Consider the following 18,944-nt stretch of genomic DNA (forward strand, 5'->3'; position numbering starts at 1 on the left):
TGTAAAAACGATGAGAAATATCCAGATTTTTTAACGTACCATTGTATTATTCACCAACAAGTACTGTGTGCTAAAAGATTAAACACAAAAGATGTTTTGGATATTATGCAGACGGGGTGTGGTGTGGAATTTGTGGACGTGTGGAATGAGTTTGATGGGCGAAAGCATTTGTACAAGAAGGATGGCTTGCATTTGAATGGATTTGGTGTGTGGAGACTGGAAAGAGTGTTGCTGAATGAAGTGAAAATGGATGTGCAAAACCAGGGAAACTAGAACTACCAAGGAGGGGGGGGGGATATGCAGACACCAGTGAGACAGATGAGTGTAAGAATGTATATAATGTACCCGAGCCAGTACTAAGGACAAGAAATCAGAATGGAATAGTTAGAATAACGCATCAAGATAGGGGTTGGACAGAGGGACCTCTGCATTTCATGTATACTAATGGCAGGAGTAATAGGAACAAGAAGGAAGAATTTTTGGCCTTGGTTGGCTCTTCCTGGCCACAGGTTATTGGCATTAGTGAAACATGGCTGACTGAAGATGATATAGTTAGTGGGATAGAATGTGTAGGTTATAGTATGTTTAGGAGGGACAGAAAGAATAAAATGGGGGGAAGAGTGTTATTGATGATAGCTGATGAACTGCAGCCGAGGAGAATGGAAGTTTTATCGCAGGATAATGAAAAGAGCTGATTTGAGGCTATTTGGTGTGAGATTGAGACTAGCAGAATAAAATATACAGTTGGATGCTGCTATAGACCAGGTGATGGAATAGCTGGTTGAGATAGTATGCATAAACAAATTAATGAAACGAGTGGAAAGAGGATAATTATTATGGGGGATTTCAACTATGGTAACATTGGAAGGAGGAGAGGACATGTGAGAAAGGAACTGGATTTTATTCAGCTACTAAGGAATAACTATCTCAGACAGCATGTAATAGAAAATACTAGGGATTTGAGAGTGCTTGACCTGGTAATAGTATCTGAGAATTTGACTGTAACGAATATGACCATGTTCTCGCCTATTGGTGAGAGTGATCATAATGTCTTGACCTGAGAGATGACTAAAGGAGTGGAATTTTTGATTAAGACAGGGTATATGTGGAATGACCGTGCTGGCAAGTATGACAAGCTTAGGAGATTGCTTGGTTCGGTGCCATGGCATGTTAAACTGCAAGGGCTGGTTGTCGACAGAGCATGGGAAGTGTTCAAGGAGCATTTGCAGGAGGTTATGGCTGATTGTATACCTAGGGTCCAAATAGTAAAACAAGTAGGAGTTAAATGGATGAATAACACCATTAAGCTTGAGCTGCAAAAAAAGAAACAACTATTGAAGGAATTTAAAGAGAAAGGTGATCTGCATTCACACGAATGGTATAAAGCGCAGGCCAGAAGAGTAACGAGTGTGGTAAGAAAAGTAAAAGCGGATTATGAAAGAAAACTAACTATGCAAGCTAAAGAGAATCCCAAACAGTTTTTTCAGTATGCTGCAAGTAAAAGAAAAACTGTACATGGCAGAATGATTTTAAGGAATGCCGATGGCAAGGAGGTCACTGAATCAGTCGATATAGTGGAATTACTGAGTGAGCACTTTGCAAGCGTATATCATCCAGGTGGTGACATTGAAAGAATGAAGGAACCATTAGTTTATATGGGAATTGTGGTGAATGAAGTGAAGGTGAATAGTCTATTACAGAAACATAATGTGAATACATCTGTAGGATTGGATGCCGGCACGGGTCTTACGTGAAGCGGCTAAAGAATTATCAGTGCCCTTGACCATGTTGTTTAATCTGAGTCTCGGGCCTGGTTTAGTCTAGAAGGTGTGGAAAGAGGGGAAAATAGTTCCACTGCATAAAGGAGGATCCAAGACTACCGTTGCAAATTACCGACCGATCAGCATATCAGGAGTTGTTGTCATGGTCTTAGAGAAAGTAGTCAAGAGAAAAACACAGAAATGGATTGATGAAAATGAGGTAGATCATGCCTCAGTAACTTGCTCAAGTTTTATAACACACTGACAGCTGAACTGGATAAGGGTAATGGATTTACAGTGATAATGCTGGACCTGGCTAAGGCCTTTGACAGGATACCACATGGAATTCTAATCTTTAAACTGCAGCATATGGGAATGGATAAAGGATTGGTGAGATGGATAGGTGGGCTGTTGATGGAGAGATATCAGAGAGTAGTTTATTCAGGTGTAGAGTCCAAAAGAGGGCCCGTGACTAGTGGTGTGCTACAGGGTTCTGTTCTTGAATCACTGCTGTTTAATTTGTTCATTAACGATATAGGGAAGGATCTAAGAGGAATGGTTCATTTGTTTGCTGATGATGCAAAGTTGTGTAGGGCAATAGTGAATGCAGAAGATGTCAAAATCTTGCAGGATGATTTGGATAGATTGGAGGTCTGGGCTAAGGAGAATGGATGTCAATTTAATGTGACAAAATGTAAGGTTATGTATTTTGGGATGAAAAGATTAGCAGCAGTATACCACATTGGTGGAACTCTACTCCAGGAGATTGATGAGGCCAGGGACTTGGGAATGTTGCTGGATAGGGAGATGAAGTTTAGGGGGCACATTGCAAAAGTAGCTAAATCAGCTCATGAAATCACTTGGTTGCAGACGAATACTTTGATGAGCAGAGATAAGCAAATTATTGTTCCTCTGTACTGAGCCTTGATAAGACCTCATCACAACTACTGTGCCCAGATTTGGTCACTTAGGTTTTTTCTTGGTGGAGAGGAGGTTGAGAGGATCCAGAGGCAAGTTACCAAGATGATAGCAGGTCTATGGAATGAACCTTATGATGAAGATTTGTAGGTTGCAGAAATTGGTTGATAGGCAGAAAAGAGGAGATATGATTGAGACATTCAAATTGCTGAAGGGTTTCTGTAGGATTAATTCAGAGGATATTTTTGAGATCTGGATTAGTGGTGGGAGGACTAGGGGAGATCTATGGAAGCTGGGCAAGAGTGTGGTTGGTAACGGTGTTAGAGCTGGGTTCTTTACTTTTAGAGTGGTAAATGAGTGGAATAAGCTGCCAGAGTTTGTTGTGGGTGCTATGACAGTGAATGAGTTCAAGGCAAGGTATGATAGATACTGTGAGAATGTCGAATAGTTGTGTGGACATGATGTTTAGGGCCTCCCTCGATGAGTCTAAGGACCCCTTGGAGTCGGCCGTAGTAATAATAATAATAATATTACATTTAAAATTGTAAATTCTGTACGAGGAAAAGCCCTGCAACGGAGGTTATTTAAATTACAGGCATATGTTATAGAGAACTTCTGTTGTACAACAATGTTCGCTGGCTCAGCAAAAGTTAATTTTTAGAAAGATTTCTTCTATTAATTAACGATATAAAATTTTTTCTTGATGAAAAGGAGATATTTATCCACAATTGAGTGATAAAAGATGGTTGTTACACTTATCATTTATAGTAGATTTCTGTACAAAATTAAGCAATTTAAATTTAGAGTTACAAAGTAGAGATAAAAATTTAATTGACACGTTAAGTTCAATAAAAACTTTCCAACAATACTTACTTTTATTAAAGAAAAATATAAATGACTGTGAATTTAGATATCTCCCATATTTATTAAAATTTTTTGAACAAAATCAAGAAATTCTTCGCTATGATTTAAAAGAATTTATTCGTGAAATAGAATTAGTTGAGGAAGTAATAAATTCAAGATTTAAAGATTCTAATAAAACTGAAACGATTGTATCTTTTATTAATAATCCATTTCAAGAAAACTTGAACATCGCAGAAATTTCAAATAAAATTAGTGGGCTGTTTGATATAAACCAAGCTGAAGTAGAACTTGAGATAATAAACATTCAGAATAGTTTACATTTAAAATCAATAAACAATGAAGTCATTTGGAAGTATGCACATGAAAAATTCCCAATATTAACTGATATTGCTTGAAAAATTCTGTCGTGTTTCGGATCGACATACTTGTCAGAATCCACTTTTTCAAATATGACCGTCAAACCAAAATTACAAATTATCATTTGGATGATTGTCTGCGATTAGCTGAAACCAAAATTACAAATTATCATTTGGATGATTGTCTGCGATTAGCCACTTCTTCATATCAACTTGACTATAAAAATATTGCAATGTCCAAACAATGCCAAATTTCACATTAACTTTTTTTTTTAATCAATCAGCATTTCCTGTCACTTGTGAGTTTGTAATCAATCTGTTGTTTTTTGTAACTTTGGTTTTCCAAAATAGAAAAATAAATATTTTATTCCAATATATTTGTTTGTTTGTTTTTTGTTGTTGTATTAAAATATTTGTTATATTAAAATAATTAAAAGTGATAAATTTTTAAGTACACAAATAAAGTTTTTAGTTGTGTATTTTTTTAAATTGTTTATTTGTGCATAATCAGATATCAGGTTGGGGAAACGTGATCTATATAAGAGAGTAGATCTTATATAGATCTTATATGGAAGGTGTGAACTTTCATGTGTAGATCAGAAAAAAAAGAAAAGAAAAACCTCAACTGATGCCTATAATTTTTTTCTTTTCTTTCCTTTCTTTTTTTTTTCCCCCTGATTAACATGGGATACTGTTGGCAATGAACTCATTTACCTTAGGAAAATGGAAACTTTTAGTAATTGTGATACTGTTCTAATATTATGTTGTTTTGTGATGAAACTCAGTTTGTCTGGCCTTTTATTTAATCTAAGAATATGATTTATTATTATTATTATTATCCTAAGACCTATGGAGCCAAATACTCATTTAGAAGGTCCTTTGTCATACACAGCTCATCATACCTTGCCTTCACACCACACTCTCAGACATTCCAATCATTCACAACTCTCCATGCAAAAAAAACATGGTAACTCAATTGCGCAAATCCTCCTTATGCAGCATTTAGGAATTACCTCTTGTTTTCCAGCAATTTCCCACCATTTTATGAAAAACCTTTTCAACGTTAATCCTATAATAACCCCTCAACAACTTGTACACCACTATCATATTCAGCCCTATTCTGCCTATCCATTAGACTTAATAGATAGGCAGAATAGGTAAATTGCATCTTCTTAATCTTTCTTCACACTCAGCATTCCAGAGACCAGAAACAACCATTGTCTATTGCTTCTCGACTCATTATTACTATTGGACACCTCCAGGGAGTCCAAAGACTCATCGAGGAAGGGCATCTACTCTGCAACTCTCTATTTTCACCACCTAAAATCCACCAACTACAATGAACTACAACTACACCAATGCCATCTACCACTACCACTAGTATTTTCACAAACAATCACAAACATCCAAGCCCACGGCGGGATTCGAACCCACAGCCTTTTGGCTGGAAAGCAGATACGCTAACCACTCGGCCAACCAGGCCTGGCCTCTTTCCAATATCTCTTCATTATTTTTTTCAAAAGCAGTGACCAAATCTGTGTGCAGTGGTCCATATGTGGCCTAATCAAGACCTTAAACAATAGAACAAGATTCTCCTTACTTCTGCAAGTCAGTGTCCTCTGTGTCATTGCCAGAATTAATTGTGTTGTTCTCACAAAATGTTCCTCTAAATTTTATATTCTTATCCACCATCACCCCAACATCTCTTATTTCCTCCACCTCCAACAATATATCCCCACCAAGCATAAATTTTACATCCCATGTTTGATTATCAAATTTTAAAACCTTACATTTTGCTACATTAAACTGGTATCCAACAGACCCATGCCCATTCACTAAATCTATTCAAGTTTTCTTGAAAGGCCAGAGCATCTGCTCTACTCCTCATTGTTAATCCCAACTTTGCATCATCTGCAAACAACTGGATATTTGCATCCAAATATTCACCAATATCATTAACATACAGAATTGGAACAAATAGCTCTAGCTCTGTGGGTTAGTGTTTTCAGGATACCATACTGTTGAGATGGGTGATGATGTGACCGAAAAAGATAAGGAACTGAAACAGAAAAAGATAAGGAACTATCTTTATTCTTTATTTTTTTTTATATATAATACATATATTTTTTTATGCATTTTTATGCTTTATACAAATACCAGGAGTATCTGGAATATGAATTGGTAGCACTGACTGCATCAGCCTGGAAGATTCCAAATATTATTGGGATCTCTGAGACATGGTTGACGGAAGATGATATAATAACAGAAATTGAATTAGAAGGGTACAGCATTCTTTGGCCAGATTATTATTATTATTATCTGCGACACCTCCAAGGAGTCCGAAGACACATTGCGGGAGGACACCTATTGTACAACTCTCCGTCTCCCCCATTGCACCGAACCTCTACAACTCATCATCAACATCAGCGCCATCTACTGGCCACCACCACAGCTAGTATTTTTTTGTCTGTAAATTGCTTGTGTTCTGAAGGGCCGATTTTTCTGTATGGGATGAAAAACCAGAGTTTCTGAAGAAAAAACCCTGCTACCTCCGTATGAGATCGGCTAACTCACCTTCGATTGAAACCGTCCGTATAAAGATTCCTCCCATCATGATGAGAATCGAGATAGGAAAGGAAAACACAGTGGTGGAGTACTGCTTTTGATAAGTGATGACTTATATCTCTACGGCTTTGCAAGGCTGTGACACTAATAGTTTTGAAAGCATATGGTGTGAGGTAGAGGTGGGCAAGATGAATATTTAGTGGGGTGTTGCTACAAGTCAAGGAGCACAAAGGATGGGGAGCAGGGGATGTTTAGGCAGTTGAACTTGGCAAGTGCAAGAATGATTGTTATGGGAGATTTTAACTATAGCAGTATAACCTGGAAAGAAGAAAATGCATGTAGTAATAAGGGAATGGAATTTTTAGAATTCTTGAGAGACAGATGTCTTAGGCAACATGTAATAGCAGAAACAAGAGGTTCAAAAGTTTTGGATTTGGTCATAGCATCAAAAGAAGTGTCCTTGGTAAATGTGGCGGTTGTGTTTAGTTAGGCTAGAAAATGTGTTTTTAAATTTAAATATAGTGTGGCTTTTTGTCTCAAATTGTGCTGCAGTTGTACATTGGTTACATACAAGTGTCCTTCAGTGGTGTTATTGTTTGGAACTGTGTTGTATATATTGTGTTTTTGCTGCTGTTTGTTTCACTACTTTAACGTGTAAAGATGGCATCCAACAAGAAATGTACGTCAGCGGCGCGCAGGACTTCTACACAGAAGGCTGACTCAGCATTAGATTTTTCGCAATGGATGCGTTGCGGAAACTGCTACATGTATGCGCCGAAGAATGTGAAGGATCTGTGGTCGGTCTGGCTAAATGAGAAGAACGAAAAGGTCGACGTATGTGAGAAGTGTCGGGATAGGCTGGAGCATTTAGGAATGGAAGCTGACATCGGGACCATAGTGGAAGAACTTCGCTGGGAGTTCAAGAAAATGAAAAATGACCTTCATCTTCTGAAAATGAGTCCATGAGTGATGCTTGTGTGGACTTGAATGAAGTTAAGAGTGGTAAAATATATGGTGATTCTATGATTAAGGGTATGGAGAGTGGTATGCCTGAGGAGTGCTTGGCTGGTGGGACAATAGAAAGAGTGGCTTTAGCAATAAAGAGAGGGCATGAAGCAGACAAGATGATAGTTATGGTGGGTACAAATGATCTGAGTGGTGGTATAAATCGGGTAGCAAAAGATTTAAGAACATTGTTAGATATTGTGAAGAGGAAAAGTGTCAATGGGAGGATAGTGTGTGTGCTGCCTCGTTTTGACAATTATGAGTTAAGTAGACGAGCGACAATAATGAATGATATGATTGAAGAATGTGCAAAAAAAGTGGTCTGGAATTTGTTGATGTTTGGAGTGTTTTGAAGGAAAAAGACAGTTGTATGCTAGAGATGGGATGCATCTGAACATGGAAAGACATAAGCGATAGAAGAAGTTAATGTTTTCTGAACAAGTTGAAGTAATTGGGCATTGAAACTAATATTGAAAAGGTTGAGTGTAAGAGAGAGAAACTTTAGCACTGATTGTATATTTATTGATCCTTATTCGCAGAATAAATTGTAGAAGAGAGGGGATAAAATTTAGCATGGAACTACTGAAATTAGTGACATATATCAGTTCTAAAGCCGGTACAAGAACTAGAGAGAATCTGCAATTTTTGTATACCGATGCAAGAAGCATTCAAAATAAGAGAGAAGAATTTTTGGCATTAGTCAGTGCAATCTCACCAAAAGTTGTAGGCATTAGTGAAACTTGGCTGTCAGTAGAAGATGTGGTCACTGGAATTGAATGTGATGGGTACAGTATTTTCAGGGAGGATAGAGAAGATAGAACAGGGAGAGGAGTACTGTTGATCTGTTGATGATAGCTGATGTGTTGCAGCCAAAGAAAGTAGTATATCACAATGATACACATGTGAATGAGAGTTCATTTGAGGCGCTGTGGTGCGAAATAGTGACCAATGCAACCAAATATACAGTTGAATACTGCTATAGGCCAGGGAGTACAGGAGGAGATATTGAATTTATGCATCAGCATATTAGTGCAATGGGTGCAGGTTTAGTGATTATTATGGGGGATTTTAATTATGGTGATATCAATTGGAAGGAGGAAATATCACGTAACAAAAAGGAAATGGAGTTCATACATCTTCTACGAGGTTATTAATTGAAACAGCACATAACTGAGGGGACATGTGGTGTGAGAGTGTTGGACCCGGTTATTGGTTCAGAGGATATATATGCATAAGTAAGGTGTCCTCGTTACCTCCAATTGGTGAAAGCGATCATGTGGTATTGACTTGGAAGGTTGAAAAATCTGTGCATTTTTCTGTTAAGAAGGGGTATATATGGAACTACAGGTTAGGTAATTATAACAAGCTTTGGATTGAGCTTGCAGCCATCCCATGGCAAAACATATTGCAGGGGAAAGATGTTAGCAGTGCATGGGATAAAATCAGCGGGTATCTGAGGAAATCAATATCAGATTGTGTCCCCATGGTCAGGAAGTCAAACAAGGTAGGTGTTAGATGGATGAGCAGTAGTATCAAGCTTGATCTGCAAAAAAAAAAAAAATGTTATGGAGAATTTACAAGGAGAAAGGCGATCAGTACACCCATGAGCAGTACAAGATTCAAGCTAGGAAGGTTACCAGCATAGTAAGAAAAGCTAATCAGATTATGAGAAGACCTAAGCCAAAGAGATCAAGGGTAATCCCAAAGAGTTCTTCCGCTATGTGGCAAGTAAAAGGAAGAATGACTTCGGAAGGATAACTTTAGTGGGTGTGATGGTATTGAGGTGACAAAATCATATGTAATAGTCGAGTTACTGAGTGATCACTTTTCAAAAGTCTATCACCCAAGTGAGGATATCTCTGTACCTGCAGCAATAACTAATGTGAGAATTGAAGCTAAGAAATCAGAGGTATTTAATATATTGCAAAATTTAAATGCAAACACTGCTGTAGGTTTAGATGGAATATCAGCTTGGGTGTTGCATGAATGTGCAAATGAATTGTCAGCCGCTCTTACTTGGATATTTAATTTAAGTTTGAACTCTGGTATGGTCCCTAGGGAGTGGAAGTTAGGCAAAGTGGTTCCTTTGCATAAGGGTGGCTCTAAAACTGCGGTAGTTAATTACAGACCAATCACCATCTGGGGAGTAGTGATAAAAGTATTGGAAAAGTTGTTTAAAGACAAAATTCAAGAATTGGTGGATCAGGATATGATACTCTATGGAGGCCAACATGGTTTTGTTAAAGGTAGATCCTGCCTTAGCAATCTATTAACTTTTCATAATAGAATGACATCTGAGTTGGACGAAGAAACTCTGGCTACACAGTGGTACTTCTGGATTTTGCTAAGGCTTTTGACAAGATACCCCATAGAACACTGTTATGCAAATTGGAGCAGATGGGAATGGATACTAAATTGCTGATATGGATAGGAGAATGGCCCAGGGAGAGATACCAGAAGGTGGTGTATGGAGGAGCCGAGTCTAGGATGAGGCAGGTGACTAATGGTGTGGCCCTGTGCTTGGGCCATTGTTGCTTAATTTGTATATAAATGATATAAGAAATGGCTTAAAGGGAGATATTTAGTTGAAAGTTTATTTTTCACTTGGTTAGACTATAATAAATTTAGTTTAATCCTTTATCCAAGTGAGAGCAAACAAAGTTTGCAACTGAAAATATCTTCAGGACTGGATATGGTGTTGTACTATCTTACCTGTTTAAGTAGTACAACACCAGGCAACTCGTACCAAAGGTAGAGCAAGCTACCAACACTCCTATCCCAGTATCTCCCATAATGCAAAACATCTCCTTGCGGATATGTATAATGTTATGCATTAATGGATTGGCCACTACCCAGACTAGTTTCGACCTTTATTGAAGTCTCTTCAGTGGGAGCCAGGCCCAGAGTTGGAGATACCAAACAGAAGCAATAGCAAGGTCATCTTTATCTATAGGAGTTGCCAAAAGGTTTGCCACCTTTTTTTTTATTAAAAAAAAGGTGGCAAAACTTTTTTGTTTAGATTTAGAGAAAGATGTTGAAAGTTTATTTTTCACTTGGTTAGACTATAATAAATTTAGTTTAATCCTTTATCCAAGTGAGATTATGGAAGATACTGGAATAGGATTGTTGGTAGCTTGCTCCACCTTTGCTATGAGTTGCCTGGTGTTGTACTACTTACCCAGGTAAGATAGTACAACAGCATATTCAGTCCTGAAGATATTTTCAGGCAAAAACTTTGTTTGCTCTCACTTGGATAAAGGATTAAACTAAATTTATTATAGAAATATTCAGTTTTTTGCTGATGATGCAAAATTGGGTAGCACAATAAAAAATCAAAGTGATGTTGAAAGTTTGCAGGATGATTTAAATAAGCTGGTAGAATGTAAATAAGCAAACAGTAATGGATGTCAATTCAATGCGGAAAAGTGTAAAGTCGTGCATTTTGGGATTAAAAGATTACCAGCTGTGTACTACATTGATGGAATAGTACGCCAAGAGATTGATGAGGCTAAGGACTTAGGGGTGTTGGTAGATAGGGAGATGAAGTTCAGAGGACACATTGCTAAGGTGTCCAAGATTGCACGTAGGATTACTTGGTTGTTGAGGAATACACTGACATCCAGAGATAAAGAGGTTATTATTCCCCTTTATAAAGCATTGATACTTCCACATTTGGATTACTTTGCTCAGGTCTTGTCACCTGGATTCCTTGGAGATGAGGAGGCTGTGGAGAGGATTCAGAGAAGAGTGACTAAGTTGGTGAGTGATGTAAAAAATGCTCCCTACATTGATAGATTGAGAGCTTGTGGATTGCAGAGGTTGGTTGATAGGCAGAGAAGAGAGAATATGATAGAAACATTTAAATTACTGAAAGGTTTTTATAGGATTGATGCAGGGGAAATGTTTCAACTGTGTGATAGTGATAGAAGAACAAGAGGTCATCCCTGGAAATTAAAGAAGAGTGTGATTAACAAGGGTGTCAGAACAAGGTTTTTTGCCTGGAGGGTGGTGAATGAGTGGAATTCATTGCCTGACTTAGTTGTGAGCTCTTCATCTGTAAATGAATTCAAGAAGAGATATGACAGATGTTGCTTTGCTAATATGGGTCTCCCACGATGAGTCTACTGACTCCATGGAGACACCCGTAATAATAATAATGTAACTGAGATGACATTTCTCCACCCAGTTGGAGAGGGTGATCATGTGGTTTTGACTTGGAAAATGAACAGACATGCAGGAGTATCAAAAAAAAAAAAAAAAAAAGGAACTTGGGGAATCAAATTGGGGCAGTTCCGTGAAGGGTGGAATTGAAGAATATAAGACTCAGGCCAGAAGAGTGACTAGTATGGTAAGGAAGGATGCAGAGGACATAGTGGAGCTGTTCAATGAACATTTTGTTGGAGTATTTCATTCTGGAGAAGTAAGTTTCAATACTAGAGTGATAGGGCAGATTCGAGGTTTAGTTTATTTGAATAAACTAGCCAGATGAGCAGATGAATGGGGATTTCAGTTTAATTTTACATTTTGTTTAATGCAACAAAATGTAAAATTTTGAACTTTTGGGATACATCAATGGGCAGCTGCATACTCGATTGGAGCAGCTGTAATGGAGGAAGTAGGGGAGATAAGAGATCTTGGGGTGATGATTGATAGAAAACTGAAATCCAGGGAACATATTGAAAAGGTGGCGCAGGTAACCCATAAAATTCCTGCAATATTGAGAAGGATGCTGACCTGCAGAGATAAAAGAGTTATTGTTCCATTGTATAAGATCCTGATCAGATCACACTTAGACTAATGTTCTCATATTTGCTCCCCAGGATTTGAAGGGGATAAATTAACTGTGGAAAGGGTACAGAGGCAGATAACAAAAATGGTTTCATGACTGTACAAGTTAGTTATGAGGATTGGCTGAGGGAATGTGGATTGCAGAGTTTGGTCAGGTTAGTTACAGGGTAGACACTGGGGAGTTCTTTCGCTTGGTGGAATAGTGGGAAGGAGCTATAACAAGGGGTCATCCCTGGAAGTTGTGAAGGGAAGCTGTGAGCAAGAGGATAAGGAGTGTTTTCTTTGCATGGAGGGTGGTTGAACCATAGAATTTATTGCCTGAGAGAGTAGTGAGTTCAGGGAGTGGTATGAGAGACTTTGTGTTTACTAGTAAGGGCCTCCCATGATGAGTCTCTTGACTCCATGGAGGCCTGAATAATAATAATAATAATAATCTGAAAGCTGTGTGATTAGTGTATCCAAGAAGAACAGACGGTTATTAGCTTCCGGTTCCATTGTAAAGTGAATTTTTAGGTGTTGACTATTTAAATATGCTAGGAATGTATGCAGTGTGTCTGGACCATATGGCCAAATAGTTAGCACATCATCAACATAGCATAGCCAAACTGCTGGTGTGAGAGTGGCTGTTTTGATAGCTATATTTTCCAAGTATTCTATTTAGAAATTGGCTAAGGGAGGAGAAATGGGGAGGGGACCCATTGCTGTCCCATCTAATTGTTTGAATAGTTTCCTTTTCCTTTCCCATGTAAAATAACCTGCATGTACTGTGAATTTAAATAGTTCAAATATATCAGATGGAAAGTGAGTTTAGTAAATCAAGAATTTCAATTAACAGTTCATTTGTGAATAGATGAATCTGATTATTACCATTATTCATCTTGTAATGCCTTCAAAGTACCTTCTTCCAGGTTTCATGCTTAAGCTCCTCATTCCTCTATTATATGCCTATCTTATTCAGCCTTTTGGCCTTTGGTATACATTCAGACGTTGATGATGCTATATTTCTTTGTCAGCTCCCAAGCAGCATTTATTTCCTTCCCACTCCTCATTCCATGCTATAACTCCAAGCCTGCTCATAAGCTTGTCATAACCAGCCTTATAATTTGGTCACATATATCCTTTCCTCAGAAAAGTGTGCATATAACCAGCCACAAACCAGGTGATCATTTCATGATCTCTCTCACCAACTGGAGGAAAGTGTGAAACTCCCTCTCACAATTAGATCCTCTAATGAAATGATCAGATCTAAAACTCTCGATCCTCGCAAGCCCTCCTTACCTCCTCTCAAGAACTCAAGAAATTCACTTTATTTATTCCCAAATGCTATCTCTTCATTCCAGTCTATACCGGCATAATTAAAATCACCCATAATAATTACCCTTCCTTTGTTCACTGATCCAAGTTGTTTATACATTTCTTCATCACCGCCCTCCACAATTACAGGTCTATAGCACCATCCAGCTAAATATGTCTTCCTGTCAACCTCCATGTTACACCGCACTGTCGCATAATTATTCCCACTATTTCCCTCTTTCATGTCTACCTTATGTGAACATAATTCCCCTGCTATCATCAGCAGCATTCCTGTCTTCCTGTCCTTTTTGTCCTTTCATAGATGATGCTGATTCTAGTAAGTCTCTCAGACCTATAACAACTGTAATCCACATTCCCTCAAATGGTCTTCATAACCAATGCTCCAGAGTCCTTATATCACTTTGGTCATTCATCTCTGGATCCTTTCTATTGTTTCCACATCACAATGAAAACCAAGTGAACAAACCTGAGCACAATATTCACGTGTGATCAAACCAGTGCCTTATATAGAGGCACCACTAACTTCTTATCTATCTGTGTAATAATGGGGAAGCGAGTAACTTTATGAAAAGGTTACTTTATTTAGAAAAGATTACATGCTAAACTATAAAGCAGGAAATTATATGCAACTGAGGAGTATACTGAGTTCAGTGGAATGCGATCGGTTGCTGGATGGAAAGAAAAGTGACAGTGCATGGGAAGAATTTAAACAGTACTTAAATGATGCAATATTGGAATGTGTCCTAAGAGTTCAAAGAATATATAGGATAAGAATCAAATGGATGTGTAATCATATTAAGCAAGAGATTCATAAGAAAAGGACGATATGGAAGTAATACCGTGTGCATAAGGATTACTTCCGTTATGAACGATATAAGCAGCAGGCTAGAATAGTCACAACTGTTGTATGGAAAGCAAAGTCTGAGTATGAAAAGAAACTGACTCTGTGTGCTAAAGATACCCACAAGAATTCTATCAATATGCTGCAAATAAAAGAAAGAATCAATATGAAAGAATAACTCTTCTAAATCCAGATGGCATGAGCGTTACAGATGCAGAAGAGGTTGTTCAGCTAAAGAGTGCCCATTTTATTAAAAGCTATCAACCTGGTGTACGCAACATTGAGCTCACTATTACCTCTTCACTGGACGAAGAAATACAGGTGTATGAGGATGAGGTATTAAAACTGTTGCAGAACAGCCTCTAATTCTTGAATTAGATCAATAGGGACTGATGGGATATCAGCATGTGTGCTGAAAGAGTGTTCAGCTGATCTAGCTATTCCTTTGATCAGGCTGTTTAATATGAATCTCAGAACAGGGCATATTCTGCAGAAATGGAAGGAATGTATGGTAATTTCATTGCACAAGGGTAGTACAAAGACTGATGTATCCAACTATGGACCAATTGGTATCTCATGAACGGTGGTGAAGATTTTGGAAAAATCGGTTATGGCTCGCTTTCAGAAATGGGTTGATGGCGAATCTCTACTTTGCAATGAACAGCATGGGTTTACTTAGGGAAGGTCATGTTTTAGCCACATTCTATAACAATGTTATCATTGAACTAGACAAGGGGAATGGATATACCATGATACTTTTGGATTTTGCTAAGGCTTTTGACAGAGTACAGCATGATAGACTATTGCATAAATTGGAAAAAAAATGGTTTTGGTTATAGAATAGCATGGATAAGAGGATTGTTGACTGCCAGATGTCAAAAAGTGGCATACTTGGAATGTGAGTCTGCAAGGTTTTAAGGTAACAAGTGGTGTACCAGTAGGATCAGTGCTTGGTCTCTTGACAAATCCTTCCCAATCTGTATATTAATGATATTAGGAAGGATTTGTCAAGAGACATTCAGCTATTTGCTGCTGATGATGAAAAGATAGGTAGGGTAATCATGAATGCTGCTGATATGCAGTACTTGCAGAATGATTTGAATAGACTGGAATTATGGATATGGAAAAATGGATGTCAATTCAACATCAGTAAATGTAAAGTCATTCAATTCGGCATGATTAGATATCTAATTTTGTATTATATTGGTGAGATTAGGCTAGAAGAAACTGATGAAGCTAGTGATCTTGGAGTGTTAGTAGATAGGAAGTTGAAGTTCAGATGCTGTAGCAAATATTGCAAATACAACTCAAAAGATGATCGCAATGCTGAAACGAACGTTCACATCTAAAGATAGGGATGTCATTTTGCTTCTTTACCTGGCTTTGATAAGACCTCACTTGGCTTATTGTGTGCCAGTCTGGTTTCCTGATGTATTGGAGAGAGAGAGAGAGAGAGTACAAAGGAAAGTGTTAAAAATGATATCAGGATTGTGGAATACTGATTATGAAGACAGATTGAGAATTTGTAGGTTGCAGACACTAGCAATCAGGAGAAAGAATGGTGATATGATTGAGACTTAGAAACTTCTGAAAGGGTGATACAGGATTTCAGTTGATTGAATATTTCAATTTATGGAAGGTGGGGAAAGGACAAGAGGGACATCCTTGGAAGCTGAGAATGAGGGCTGCTAAGAATGGGGGTTAGATCTAGATTTTTCTCTCAGAGGGTGGAGCATGTTGGAATGGATTGCCATTGGATGTTGTGAGTGCAAGAAGTGTGAAAGAATTCAAGAATAAGTATGATAGCTGGTGGGTGTAGTATGTGGCTTCCTTTGATGAGTCTCTGACTTCCTGGAGGTCTGTCTTCATAATAATAATAATTTTGCTAATTAAATAATTAAATTAATTAAATAATTTATTAATTAAAGTAATTTATACACTTTAAGGATCAGATGAAAGAAAACAAATATATTACAGTGAAATGATTATAGGTCCATCCACCCATTCATCTATTTGTTGTACATCATCATCAGATGTTGTATAGGTACTCTGCTGCTCAGTAATGTATCACACTATTCTTTGTCAAATGGTGCTGTTGTTTGCTTTTCTCGAGGCTTAAACTCTCTGATGATCAGTCATTCCAGACAAAACCATTCATTTAATTTAGGGTCTACTCCTTTCTCTGTTTTCCAGGAACTTCTATTACTGTTTTGAGAAGTGCTCCTTTCATTCTTTCAATGTTCTAAAGTATTTCAATTTTCTTCTGTCACTATCCTTAAGGAGCCTTAAAGTTCTACCAATCCTTTCAAGCACCTATCTATTTGTCTATCTTTCAGTATATGACGTCCTCAACAATTCTGTTCTGTTCAGTCTATGTTCTGCAACACCACAACTCAAAAGCAACTATCCTTTTCTTATCCATCTTCTTTAGGTTTCAAGTCTCACATCCATAAGTTGCTATTCGAAAAACAACTACATCCTGAATCTTTAACTTTGTTCTTGTGGAGATAGATCCATTCTTCCAGATTTTAGACAAGTTTGTGACTGCTGTCTTAACCATTCCAAATCTTCTTCTGACATCTTTTGAACAGCAATTCTTCACATTAATAATGGATCCTTTGTACTTGAACTTGCTGACTTCCATAATTGTTTCTCCATTAAGGTACATATACTTGTTTCTCCGGAGCTTCCCTGTCTGTATTTCCTTTGAGAAACTATCTTTGTCTTGGTAGGACTGAAAAGTCCTCAGTTCTTACTGATCTCATTGATTTTGTCAAGAATTTGTCCCAGTTCTTCATCATCTCAAAGGAATACTGTACCATCAGCATACTTCTGATTACTGATCAACCTACCACCTATCCTAATTCCTTTATTAAGCTCATCCAATACTACATGCATGATGTCATGATAAATACTAAACAGATGAGAAGAAAGTAGGCATCCTTGCCTACAATCAGCATCAGCTATGATTCACTGTCCCATTCTCAAAAGTATGGTTGCATTAATTTACCAAAGATCTGAGAGACTATAATTTAGACATCATGACCTGACTTCTCTAAATTAACTTTATGGTTATCTGTCCCACAGAATGTGCCGTATAAGAATATTAATTATGTTTTCAATTACAAATCAAATCGTTTTCATCAGTTATCTAGTTTAGTGCTTTGTGTCTATCACAGTTATAAATGTGCTCTGATGATGCTGGTTATAAGACCAGCGAAATATTAATGAGCTTAATAAATGTATTTTTTCATCTCTTAGTATTGTTGATAACATAAAGCATTATTATAATGTATGAAGAGCCCCTAAAGTTTTCTGTTATATATATATATATATATATATATATATTGAACCATGCAGATATATTTATATTTTATAATATCCCAGATTTTATTAAATTCCACTTATTCAGAGTGGTGGTGGTAGTATAGTGATGTTGCAGTATATAACATGAATTTCTTTTGTCCTTTGCATCTCTGCAGTTGATGTGAAGAATTTGAAGTAACATATTCAAAACAATAGATGTATTTTGCCAGCAGGAGGGAATAACTTGCATAATGATGACATAAAACAAATCTAATGCATGCTTGTGCATTTTGCAAAATGAATCTAAGAAAATTAATGTTTATTGTATATTAAGAGATAACATAATTTGAATTTTTCATTTCTTTTAACAGCTATGATGGATGCTGTTGATGCAGGTCAGGTTGTAACTTGTGATTTGAAAGATGGTCTTGAGTGCTGGAGTAGTGACAATGGGCCCCGAGGATGCTATGATTATGAAGTTCGCTTCTTCTGTCCATGTAAGTGTTACTTTTTTTCTTTTTTTTTTTTTGCTATTGTTTTCAAGCATATGGCATAATTTGCATTTTAGAAATTCAATGTCTTTTCTTTTATTATTTTATTCAGGATCACCATGGAGTCATATTGATTCATTGTAGGAGGCCTATCTTAAGCAACACAAAGTCTATCTCATACTATTTCTTAAATTCATTCACTATTTGTGCTCTCACTACCCTATCAAACATTGCATTCCACAGTCCAACCATCCTCCATGCAAAAAAAAAAAAAATCTTCACTTTGTTTCTCACCATTTTCATTTGTAACTTTCAGGCATGGCCCCTTGTTCTTGTTTCTTCCTCTTGATTTATAATACATAAGAACTCCCCATTGTCAACCTTGTAACCATCTCTCAACAGTTTAATGTCTCAATCATATTACCTCTCTTTCCATATCTACCAAACTTTGCAGTCTTCAAATCCTCAATCTGGCCTCATAGCTAACATTGTAATTCTGATATAATTTTTATTATCCACCTTTGCACCCTAATCAAGATTAATTTAAATTCTGGCTACCAAATCTGAGACAACCCAGATGGCATCTAGGTTGTCTCAGATTCTCACCAGTGTCTGTTCCCACAAGAGACTACCCTTGCTTCAATCCACCCTGACAATCCTAGTTTCCCTTAACTAATACTTTCACTTGCTCCTAGAATGGCATTTTTTTTCCAGATGCCTATGTCCTTTCTCATTC

At 37.3% G+C, this 18,944-nt stretch overlaps 1 protein-coding gene across 4 annotated transcripts in view; it reads left to right on the top strand.

Annotated features, from left to right (window-relative positions):
- Positions 1–18,944, top strand: part of LOC150109786 (uncharacterized) — a 1,408,745-nt gene that overhangs the window by 300,221 nt on the left and 1,089,580 nt on the right. For all 4 annotated transcript variants that reach the window (XM_090396626.1, XM_090396635.1, XM_090396653.1 and 1 more), the window contains one exon: positions 18,089–18,214. In XM_090396626.1, the coding sequence (XP_090252752.1) occupies positions 18,089–18,214 (126 nt within the window). The remainder of the gene's footprint in view (positions 1–18,088; positions 18,215–18,944) is intronic.

The sequence above is a fragment of the Typopeltis vanoorti genome, chromosome 1 (genome assembly GCF_054136105.1).
Source record: "Typopeltis vanoorti isolate ZY-2024b chromosome 1, IOZ_Tvanoo_1.0, whole genome shotgun sequence".
Taxonomy (NCBI): Eukaryota; Metazoa; Arthropoda; class Arachnida; order Uropygi; family Thelyphonidae; genus Typopeltis; species Typopeltis vanoorti.